This window comes from Cheilinus undulatus, linkage group 17 (assembly GCF_018320785.1).
Source record: "Cheilinus undulatus linkage group 17, ASM1832078v1, whole genome shotgun sequence".
Lineage (NCBI taxonomy): Eukaryota > Metazoa > Chordata > Actinopteri > Labriformes > Labridae > Cheilinus > Cheilinus undulatus.
This window is the reverse complement of record NC_054881.1, coordinates 21,210,063-21,222,896: the sequence shown is the minus strand read 5'-3', so window position 1 is coordinate 21,222,896 and position 12,834 is coordinate 21,210,063. Positions and strand designations below refer to the sequence as shown.

At 37.1% G+C, this 12,834-nt stretch overlaps 1 protein-coding gene across 3 annotated transcripts in view; it reads left to right on the top strand.

Annotated features, from left to right (window-relative positions):
* sppl3 (signal peptide peptidase 3) overlaps nt 1–12,834 on the top strand; it is a 183,471-nt gene that overhangs the window by 157,386 nt on the left and 13,251 nt on the right. For all 3 annotated transcript variants that reach the window (XM_041810447.1, XM_041810448.1, XM_041810446.1), the window contains one exon: nt 5,629–5,706. In XM_041810447.1, the coding sequence (XP_041666381.1) occupies nt 5,629–5,706 (78 nt within the window). The remainder of the gene's footprint in view (nt 1–5,628; nt 5,707–12,834) is intronic.

The following is a 12,834-nucleotide window of genomic DNA, read 5'->3' as shown; positions in this document are numbered from 1 at the left end:
CTATAGAGATGTTGCAGAAATAGAAGTTTGTAAATGTAAAGTTGCAAGAAAAAGTATGTTAACCCCTTTGGGATTTCTTGGATTTCTGCATAAATTGGCCATAAAATGTGTTCTGATCTTTATCTAAGTCACAACAATGACAGACACCATCTGCTTAAACTAATACCGCACAAAAAATGATATGTTTTCATGTTTTTATTGAACAAAACATGTAAAAATTCACAGTGCAGGGTGGAAAAAGTATGCGAACCCCTAGGCTTATGACTGGTTGACCCTCCTTTGGCACTAATAACCTCAACCAAACGTTTCCTGTAGTTGCAGATCAGACCTGCACAACGGTCAGGATGAATTTTGGACCATTCCTCTTTACAAAACTGTTTCAGTTCAGCAATATTAGGTTTCACCTACGCTGAAATACACGCTAACATGTCGGTAGTGTAGACTTCAGGCTTCCATCTGTTGAGGGCAAAAGTTTCAGAATACTGGAGGATAAACAGCAGCACTTTCTCCTCTTAAAGCTCCTCTCTGACCACGGAGGACCAGCGCATCAGCTGAAAATTTGAGTATTTATTGAACCACAACTTAAAAAAACAACCAAAAATAAATTAGTAACAAGTAAAATAATAACAATATATTTTAGCAATAAAAACCAATAAATAAAAATAAATATCCAATCTACATGCACTCCTGTAAAACTTGCAAAATTAGTAACATGCAAAAAACACTAATAACAGCCAAAAACACAACCCAAAAATACTCTTTGAATCACACATTAATCATTTTTCTTTGATTATAATGTTTTTATGATCATGAGAAGCCAAAATTGAAATCACAATCAAAATTCAATTAATTGTCCAGCCCAACCATATACTAGGTTTGAACCTAGTCTTGTTTAAAACTGTTCAGTTTACATTTGGGGACTCTTTATAGTCACCAGATGATAAGGTCCATACTCAGGGTAGAGCTGGCTTTATATATATATATATATATATATATATATATATATATATATATATATATATATATATATATATATATTTTTTTTTTTAGTAATGTTTGAAATTATCTAAAATAGTTTTGAGTAATGAATTAACCCTTATGAATCTACTATAAAGCACTAAGTTAGATACCAAAGCCATATGATGAAAAAGCTTTACAAGAAAAAATATGAGTACATTTGAATAAGTTTGCCCTAATAGTACAAGTCTTCTGTTTGTTTTTTGTTCTTCTGAAGGCAAGGTATTGGCTCCAGAATTTCTGATCAAAATGTAAAAGACCTCAGCAGAGCTAGAGACCTCCATCCTCTGCACATGCTTTCCAATAGACCTTGAACCAAATAGATTACATTTGCGTTATTGATTTTCATAATCGATTTTTCGTTTTTCCTTGTTCCTTTTTTTTTTTAAAAATGCAACAAAATTTGCAATTCTTATTTTTTTACTATTGAGTTCTTTCGCTTTCTTTTCTTGGCTGCTCTTGTTGTCTGTAATTATGAGGCGCAGTGATCCCAGGGGAGCAGAGCATGTTCAGCTCGGTGCATAAAAGCAGCATTTTCTTCTTGCAGCAGGCTCCATGTGTTGTGTGGTGATTGGATATGTTTTTAAAACATAACAGATATTTTAGCCTTGTTCCACTACAATAAAAAAATCTCAGTATTATCAAGAGTTAAATTCAACAATACACATCAGATTCCCCTTAGAGGGGGCTCAGTGTGCCATAATATGAATTAAATTTACTGCTATGCTTGCTGTAAATGCTGCTGTAGTTCTCAATCCTAGTTTATAGCACAAAATTTGCTGCACCCTTCACATCATTTCTTGTTGTCGCAGAACTTTTGCTTTACTCTCCAGAGGTAGAGATGGGAGTCGTGTGCTGCAGAGATTCAAAGAGCTGGTAACTGCCACAACCAACGTGAGACGATCAGAGTGCTGCATCTGGAATGACTGACTCAAAATTGCAGTGGCATACTTGTCTCCTTTTTTTGTTATTATTCAAAGGATGGTGGTTTCTGGCTGATTTTATGCTCTGAGTTTGATTACAGACTGGAAGAATTCAGTAGGAAAATGACTGAGGAATACTTCCAGCAGTGGAGGTGAACAAATCCTGTGTTGCTTTTTTATGCACTGCTTTTGAAACCAGATGAATCAAGGTTTGTGCTTAGAATCAGTCCTATTGCCCCTTTCAAACATGTCTGTCACAGCAGGAGATTTTACCCATCCGAGGTGTGAGTCTGTCAGTATTTCATGATCCCCTTTTATTTCAGGGGGTTTGATTCAATCCAATTTAAACGAATTCCTTTTAACTGTACACTCCCTGTTTGTTATAAAGAAATGCTTTTTCAGGATCTACTCCAGTCTATTGTGCTAAGAGGCTGCAAATCAATTGACATGAAAAGCACCATAAAAAGTGTGATAGACCAGTGGTTCTCAACTGGTCTGGTGCCACGATCCACCACCACTACCTTAATAACGAATTTTGACCCAGTTTCTTGATACATAGCTAAATGTTTAAAGGAGAAGTGGGACGTTTTGGACTTGAGATTGAACAAAAGATAGAACAAGTAAGGGGACGCAAATCCTTCAACAAAAAGCACATCACAGGTTTTTGTCACATATTTTTGTCCAGGCACACATCCAAGACTCACTTAAAGTGTCTTCAGGGCCCACCAGTTGAAAACCAAGGATATAAATAATGATTATAGATGTAATGTTTGTGTTGTCTGATTGCAATAATTTAAATAGAGGCTAATCTCATACAAAATGACAGTTATTTATGCTTAAATTGTACAACATTTCAATATGAATACAGTTTATGGGCTTAAGCCTACTAAATGGTTGAGAGACTTGCCAGTGGAAAATGAAGCAATCACATATCTAAAGTCCAATACTGTAGGATCACAGGTCTTTAAAATCAAACAGTCGATGGATCTTGTTATTGTAATTGTTTCTTCAGGATTTGCTTTCAGATCTTTAAAGTGATGATCAGCTGTTGTTGGCTGTTTTTCCGCTTTTTGTAACCCCAGGTGGTGGTGTATGATGATGTGAGCTCAGGCTTTTGGACTCATTCCTAAAGTACTTTACTTTCATTTTGTAGACCAAACTGAATATGTTGGGTCAGGCTTCCTCATGCTCAGGAGATAGTAAAATCCAAAGTTTGCTTACTTTGATAAAAAGCTTGGGACGCAGATGGCCTAGAGGGTCAGGGTGTGACCCATGTCCCAGTCGGCCTTGGGTTAAAATCCGGCTTGTGGCATTTTCCCGCATGTCTCTCCCCTTCTCTCTCATCCCTGTTTCCGATGTTGCCCACTTTCCTCCTCTATCAATAAAGGCATATAAAGCCAAAAATAAATCTTAAAAAACATAAAAATAAGATGGGCTGAATGTCGATCTGCTCCATAAACAGTACGTTAGTATGTCAGGCACAGCTGTACTATACCAGTGCTGAGAGCTAGTGCTGCTACTTTTTTGCTGTGTGGCTGAAAACACCCAATTGCAAACACCTCATCGTAGAGCTCCCTACTGGCAACAGGAAGTGACACAAAGGGGCCATATCTTCATTTCTCTTATTGTGCTTAACCTAGTTGAGCTCTGATTTTGAAATAAAGGCCTCAATAATTTTCCACAACAGATATTTTTCATTGAAGGATGCTTCACTGACGATGGCAAACATTTCAGTGTCTCCCCAAATTGACAGGAAGTATGTGCCACTTTCATACCAAACATCTGATTGCCTTTAGATTTCACATGTAGGGTCAAGGTCTACCACTCTACAAATTCAAAGGTTAATTTCATTGTTTTGATGTAACACACTAACTGGTAACAGGAAGTGACACAATTGGGCCATTTTTTTATTGGTGTGCATTTCTGATCCCGCTGTTTCACAGAAAGTTACTGATACTCATGCATAAAACTTGTGATTTGCATCAAATCTCAAATGATTAGGGCCTGTCTTTTTTACACATTTTAATGTATATAATGTGTCACCAACTGCAAGAAAGCATAATCTTTAACATATAATGTCCTGTTTTTTCTTTTTCTTATTTTACATGATAAATAACAGTCCTAAAAGGATCGACATGATTTTGTGTGCTTTGCCTCAGCACACTGCAAAGGTTGCTTACACCCAATAATTTTCCAGTATTGTAATTAGTATATTGTTATTCAATTAAAGTATTTATGGTACAATGAGCATTTTATATTTGAATTATTATCATAATTTGGCTGTTTAGATAAATTTGAAGAAAAAAATTCCTTGACTTAAAGTGAAGACTAATATTTAAAGACTTAAACTGGGCTGAAGTATTTTTGAGTTTTTGTCAACTAAAAGGGATAGGGTTAAAAATGACTAAAATATGACTTAAACTAAAAGGCGATTCTAAAGCCTAAGATTATGACTTAATTTAAAATATCCCCCTGCAATAAACACTGGTTGCACCCTCCCTTTATAGCACAGCCAGTTTTCTGTTTTTCTTTGGAATTTGATTTAAATTGGGAAAGAAAAATTTCTTAAAACTGTGAATTGGTTCACAATTGGTTGCTGTTGAAAAAAATCCGACTTTATTGTAAGCCATAATGACCAGCCCTAACCGATCCATTACCAGTTTTTCATCCAAAGGGTTTTCCAGTGAAAATCCATATGCTCTCTCTCTTAAGTGTAAGCAGCCTAAAGCTTTATTTTGTCAGATCTCTGCTTTCTTTGCTTTTGAGCATCCACCTTGAGGCTAGGTTACTTCCCTCTTTCATCATTTGACCAAAATGCAGTGCTGCTGACACGACACACAGGTTGATGTTAACAAATACCAGTTATTGATTTGCACGGATCAGCTTTATCGCAGCCTGATCCAGATGGTTAAGTCAGTTTCAGACACAGTCCTGACAGCAGTTTTAGATCACAACATCCCCATACTGATTGTTTCCTTTGTGTATTTGAATATTTAATTTTAGGGTTCCACTCTGTTGAAACTTGTTGCTAGTAAAGACTTTGGTACTGTTTCAAAAATAACAAATGTAGTCCAGTTAATGTACAACAGCATACAAGAACAGCATTGTGGCTGTGGTACAACCCTCCGCTGTCTCACATGGGAAAATATCATGGCTGAAGGGATAATTTTTCTCTTTCAAAAATGATCAGAGAAGCTTCTCAAAAATTTAACTACATACTGACCTGATAGATAACAGAAAGGCTTAGGAATCACATCAAATATGAACCGAACTCAAATCACACGTGTCATGAATCAGCACTGTGGTCTGAGATAAAACTGGCTTTTTTGGAGGAAATATATCAGATCTGAATGAGCTGACTGGAACAAATTACAATAAAAAGAACCAAAAAAAGAGGAAACATCTGTTTAACTCACAGTTGAAATGCTCGTAGTATAGTTAGAGTATTTTAGAGAAGGCAGAACCTGTGGTTTTAGCAGGATGGTAAACAGTGTTAATTGTTGCAGCTAATGAGTGTGATGTTGGTAAGAAGACAGTTGTTATAGAAACTGTTTTTTGGTTTAGCAGCAGAAACGGGGATCTTTTGTTTTAAGTAAAACACAAAAGATAATATGCAAATTTTTTTTTCTGGTTTTATTAAAGAGACTATTGTGCTCATGTCTACATCTCTCTCTTTCTGTCTTTACAGGGCGTACTCCCTAGTTGACTCCAGCCAGGTGTCCACCTTCCTCATCTCCATCCTTCTCATTGTCTATGGCAGCTTCAGGTGAGTATCTGTACATACAAACAGATCCCTTCTGCACAGATTCACCATGGTCTCTGACACCTTTTATGGCTCCATGAAAATATAGACATATTTGGTGGATAGTGAGTGGAAAGCACTTGTTGCAGCTGTTTTAGTCTTGCTCACAGTCCAGTGAACAGTTGGCATAATGGGATTTTGTGCATTTTGTGCACCTGAAGAATTTACAGCTAATGCTCTTTTGATGGCTATAGTTGCATTAGGATATTGATCAAAACAAAGTTGATCCAGTAAATGGCATCATGCAGCTTGACTAGAGGCATTGTGATTATTTTTCAGTCATTGGATCAAAATGATGCATCAACCAGGCGTCTGTCTCTGTGATAAACTATAGGCTCACCTTTACTGTGAACATCTCAGAGGTGTCCTAGGGGAAGAATTGATCCCTCCTCTGTGCCACTGCTGGGGGGGCACAGTGTTGTGCGGCATGTCTCTGTGTGGCATGACTGACTGTCATCCCATACAATGCATTAGCAGGGTTTACATCTGATTTGAGTATTCGGATGCTAAGTGGTAATCCTTAATCTTTGCACCTCAATGCGTAATGAAAACAGTTTGATAGCTCAGACTGCAAATAGAGATGGTCTGGGATGCGTCATTTAGATTGGATTGGTTGTCTCGACCATTGGTTCCCAAGCTGGGGTCTGGGGACTCCTTGGGGGGGGGGCAAAAGATCTCAAAAACATATTGTATTAGATTTATGAGAAACTAAACTGAAAATTGTAGGTGGATAGCCATAGTTTATAGGAATGTCTCCTTTAAATGACCATCAATAATGTGATGATTCTGTGCTAAAATCACAGGTATTCCATTATTGATCGGTTCCAGTTAAAAGTCATTTGATAAGGCTCTCAAATGTAGGACTGTACAAAGAAAACTGCCTCATCTGTGCCTGATTTTCTTCTGCAACATCAGTATTTTTGGCTGAGGTCAGCCCTCTGTCCGTATACTGACTGAGTTACTGAGTGAGTGACCCTACTTCCAAAGCCCTACCATAACAGAGCTGTGTTTGCTTGTCTTATGACACATGTCTCTGTAGTGTTGTCATATGTACACAGATAAGAGCTTTATTAAGAGGAGAGACAGAGAGAGAGGACAGCATGTAGCTATACATTTAAGTTGCCACAATAAATTTGGCTCAAAAAATAACAATAATGACAAAATCACTCTGCCAGTTAGGAATTTCAACAGGCATCCCAGATAGTTGCAGTCAACCATATACTAGGTTTTAACCTAGTTTTGTTTCTGTTTTAATAATCTAACAAAACTAGGTTAAAACCTAGTATATGGCTGACCACAATTATCTGGGATGCCTGCTGAATTGCCGGACTCAGTTGTGTGTTCTAGCAGAGTGATTAGTGTTTGGGGTGTTTAATTGTGCTGTCCCTAATGTGTGTGGGTTGAGATTTGAAGGGCCCTTAAAGTTAAAAACATAAAGCCCTGCCAGCAGCTAACCTGACATGCCAGATTGACTGAATATATATTTCACACTTATCTGGGAATGCTCCCATAGAAACCATTTGGGAAGGGCAGGACTCTTCAGAAAATCTTCAGAAAGTGATTGGAGGAAAGTTCTGTCCGTCACATTCATGACAGGCTATCAGAGTGACAAATGATGTAGTACACATGTGCTAGTCTTGAACAGGCCACCCCTGCCTTAGATCGTGAATGGCGGAGCTTCATGTGAAATTGATGTCAAGGCCGCTCGGGAGACGTTCATCTTCTGTGCAAGGGCAAGCTTCAGTGTAACTCTTTCCGCTTGTTTTAAAAATGAACACAGGGCAGTTAGGATAAAACTGTAACTTTTCTACAGCTACATCCAAGCTGACAGCAAGTTCCAGTAGCAGGTCATCGATGAAGGTGTATTGTTATTACGTAGTGTTGACCTTACTAAGGAGGAGTCACATGGTTTAAAATGCCTAAAACACATCACTAATGCATAAAGGAAGCCCTGTCTGTGTTGTGCTCTCTTACCTTAACAAAGCTTTATTACAGTGGGAATTAACATCAGATATCACTCAGTAATGAAGTGTCTAAAGGCTGAAGGAGAGCTACATAACAGTACTGTTGAAGTATGTTCTGTAAAAACACTTTGTCTGTTTATATATGTAGGCTTCTGGTGCAGCCTGTCTGATTTGTGCTAAATTATACAACAATGTCAAATTGATGCCCACTACCCTCTCTAGTGAGCTCAATGATGAAGACTCATTAGGGTGTAATGAGAAAAATACATTAGATAGAAAATAGGGTTTTTTTGGTCATTGGGTGGATTGTAGGATTTATAAATGAGCTCATTCTTATTCAAGGGCATAGCTCTCTATAGAATAAAATTATTTACAATTTGTTTATTTCTATCAAACATTTTTTGAAGCCGTTTTTCTGACCAGATATTTTCCTGCACTGATACCAGCATGAAAATGTCGACAGTGTAGCGTTAAATGTGGTCTATCGACTAGACACGAGACAAAGCTTTGATCTTGCACTTTTATTTATAACACTTGTTTTTACTACCATTAATAGCTGCTATTTTAGAGCACCACCATTAGTAGCTCTGACTTTAGAGCAGCAAAGAAGAACTGATATTTAGTAATGACCAGCAAACTGCAGCATTGACCTGCTGTGGAGTTTAACTTTAGTCAAAGCTTGTAAAAGCCAACAGTCTGTTTTTCCTGTCATAAAGATAGGTTGGTTAATTTTTAGGTAAGATTATTAAAACAGAAACAAAACTAGGTTAAAACCTAGTATATGGTTGACTGCAACTATCTGGGATGCCTGTTGAAATGCCTGACTGGCAGAGGGATTTTGTCATTATTGTTATTTTTTGTGAGCCAACTTTATTGTGGCAACTTAAATGTATGTCCTCTCTCTCTGTCTCTCCTCTTAATAAAGCTCTGATCTGTGTACATACGAAATACTACAGAGACATGTGTCAGACTTCACTGATAGAGACAGTGTCACTGGAGATTAAATGTTTTTTTTTGTCAGATACAAGTCTTTAATGGTAGTAATTTTATACGAACAATAAAACACTAACTGTTAATGAACAGTTTAATCTAAAATAACCTAAAAACTGCAGCAGGTTTCATGAACATTTCTAATTCTCCTCAGACAGCTGTGTAAGGGTCTTTTTATGTGTAAAATTAAGCTGATTTTCTACTTTAGTGTTCCTGTTGTTTTTTATATCCATTAATTATTAAAAAACAGCACATTTATCATATTCCCTGCAAATAAAGACGTGCTAACAATTTAAGTAGCGTTCTCCTAACAACGCAAATGCGGAGATTTTAACATTTATTTGTTCACCATAATCATATGGTATTAAGGGAATATTTACCAAATGTTTTTTAAGATAGCGCACACTCCTGGCTCACGCAGCGACACAGACACACACAGCTGGAGTGCACACACACAGCGCTGACATGCTGATCCTCCGTGGTCATATGTTGTAAATATTGTAAATTAATATTAAAAAATATCCATCTTTTGGGGTGCGCTGGTAGTCGAGTGGTTAAGGCACGCGCCATGTACGCAGGCAACCGGGGTTCAAAACCGGCCTAGGCACTATTTCCTGCATGTCTCTCCCCGCTCTCTTCCCTGTTTCCGACTCCATCCACTGTCCTATCAAATAAAGGCAAAGGAGCCAAAGATAAATCTTACATTAAAAAAAATCCATCTTTTTCCCCAAACGTCTGGTGGGCCATGACACCTGCTGGCACTGGACCTGGCCTACTGGCTGTCATTTGGAGATGGCTGTAATGCTTTAATGTGGACACTTTGATTTTCAGTGAGCTCTCCACGTTTTACCATTTTGAACAGGAATGAGGGATTTCAAACTGAATTTACCCAAATTTGAGCCGGCTCACTGGGCTTCTCTGAGAAGTCAGAAATTAATCAAGCATAACATTCAACCACTAAAACTTATTTGACATATTAATCAAGATGCCGTTGGGAGGGCGCCCTCCCAATATAATGGTAGGGGAAACACTGCATAGTCATGCCAAAGCAGGTCAGCAGAGGAGTGAAAACATCTTTCCAAACATGAAAAGCTTATATGGTTGTTTTTGTTCTTTGTCCTACAAAAATGTGGCCCAGTTCTGGTGAAACAGAGGCCATGCTAAAGCTATATTTGAGCATTTAGAGCAGTAGAGGCAGCCATTAGAGGGCTTTCAGCACAAATAAACCCCGCCCATAGCGCAACTCTGTCTGTATGGCTCTAGTTAACACAATAGAGGCAGTCATTATTGACAGCATTCAGTCCAAGCAAACGCAACTCTGTATTCTATGGCTTATGGGTACAAAATGATCACAGTCAGTCAGTTACTTACCGACAGACTTACTTAGACACAGACATTGCCATGTGTAGGGCTGACCTCAGCCAAAAAGCAAGAGGCACTTTGTCACAAATAAGTGACATTAGGGTTGTATACATGTAAGCGAGTTCAGCAGACTGAGGTTTTCTTTTTAAAGTGGGCTCTTTAGATCTTTAAGATCCAGTTAGAGATATTGTGTAACACAAAGTAGGTCATGAACTTTCTGTTAGCTCAGGCTTCTCTGTGTCAGGATGAGTGTGCTAACATAAAAAAAGAGCATTATTTGATGCTACTTTAGTACAAAAATGAACAATTGGATAATGATGAATACAGAGAGAACAAGTGAGAGAGAATGTAGAAAATAATGCTTTAATTTTTGAATTAATCTACTAGCTGATTTTGCTGTTTGAGAAACTTCCAGTGCCTCTACATCTGATGTGAAAACTTCTCACAGCACAACTCTTCACCTGAAACATTGATGCACAATTTCGTCTGTAATATTAAAACTGTGGTTAGGTCAGATATCCTTTCCGTTAGTGCTGAGAAATTCATCAAGTTTCAGTGTCTGTTACTGTGCCACAGGCCACGATGCAGTTGTTTAGCTTAATTTTAAATGTTATTGGTAGATATTTATACTATATTATTTTATAACTTATTTGTTTTTATTTTTTCTGTTATGACCACTGAACTAAGATTAAATACATGGGATGCAATTGTTAAAACATCAATGAAAAATTGTGCCAATCATGTTAAGAGTCTGCTACCATTGTGATATAGGCAGATTATAAGACACATGAAACCAAAAACTCTGACTTCAGGCTTAAAAAAGCAGACCTACCCTCTTATCTCACTTTAGTAGTAAATCCCCCAGGAGAGGCATGTTCAGCTAAAGTTTGCATAAAATTTTTTTTTGTGTGTTTTGCATGTTTTAAGATTAGGATTCCCTTAGTTATCTGAGCCAGGTCACCCTACAGTTTACAACAGTCATGAAACTATAAATGCAAATAAGTAAGGGAGACTGAAGTCACACAGGTCCACTGTACAGTATGCAGCAGGTAGTTTACTGCCCTTACACGTTCTTTCTTTGGTGGTTTGGCTAGATGGTTGAATTAATGGCTTACTTTGTTTCTTGTATGAAAATGATTTTTGGATGCTTCAGACTTTGAACCAAATCCAGGAAAAAGTAGTAGAGCATATCAGAACAAAGAGAAAAGGGGAAAAAACAACAAAACTAAAGAACAAGAACCACACATTGATGGATACCAAATATTTAATGGCATTTAGTCCATAGACTCAAAAAGAGCATAATGTTTAAGAAATTAATTCACAAAATTCAAAAACTTGCCAGTTTGTGTCTGAGTGGAGGAGAAAGTCGATACAGTGATGCCTGACGCCATTTCTGTTTACAGACCAACTAAACGCAGGTAAAGGTAGAGGTTGCTAACAGCTGGGATGAAACTACAACATAAGTGTTTCCTTTTATTTTTGTGAACACTCCATTAATTATAATCTGACACCAAATAAAGAATCAAATATTTACAGTGTAACCAAAGCACAGCAAAGGCAATTACACTAAAATAATGTCTGAAACCATTTCTATTAGAAAACACATTCAAAAGTCAAGCATAATTGTCATGATGGAAACATACTGAAAAAGGAATCAACCCTAAGCGAAAAATGTGCTTTTCAAATGGTAGCTATACAAATATTATACATTTACAGTGTATTCTACTTTCTTTGAGCTATTTTTTTCACCTTCAACTGACCTTATCATTGATTTCACCGACAACAGTCCACTTATTATTATTATCATTAGTAGAAGTAGTGGCAGTATTAGCACCTATGATCAGAAAGAGAAAACACAATTCTATATTATCATTTATCAACATCCTGTAACTACAGCATCTAACATCTTAGCCTTCCTTTTTTTGATCAGTCAGAAGAGACTGGTGAGACGATGTTTTTCAGACAAAATCTGAATACTCTGACATTTCCTCTGTCCTCCTATTTTTGTGGACTGCACAGTGAGTGCATGTGTGCATGCCAAAGAGAGAGAGAGAGAGGAAGCAGAGGAAGAGAAGCAGGAAAGTTGAGAATCTCTCTAGTTGGTTTATGTTTGGACGAGGGCTGCTCCACCACAACAAAATATCCTAAACAGGATTATTTTGATTGATGAAATGATGACTTTAAATGTTTTTATTAAACTTGAACACTTTCAAGACTGGCACTAAAGTAGGCGATATGGCCTAAAATTTATATTATGATGTATTTTGGCTATATTGCAATTAGTGATGCACGTTAAGGTTTTTTTTTTTTTTTTTTTTTAACTAATACGATAACCGATAATTTCCTACTCCTGATGGCCGATAACCGATAAGAACCAATTTTTTTCTCAGTTGTTGATTTTAAAAAAGAAGTATTTTTTTTAAATGTATTTATTCACATCTGGGGATAAGAAGGGGTTAATATGTAGTGAGCAAAGATCTCTATGATCATACTGACATCACTCCTGTTTACATCAAAAAACAAAGAACTTTTCTGACTTTGCAACTGTTTTTCTTAACTTTTTTTTAGTTAAACATTTGTGTACCAAAGTACAACATACACAAACAACTGACATAGGTTTTCCCCCGTTTTGCTTGAAATGAATTAAAGTATCTTGACAAGTGGTCAAATCTGCCATTTCAATCAACAAAACAAGAATTCAGCTGACTCATGTCAAATCAGACATAAAACCAAATGATAACAACTTGTCATGCCTAACAAATGGAGATGTTTGGGG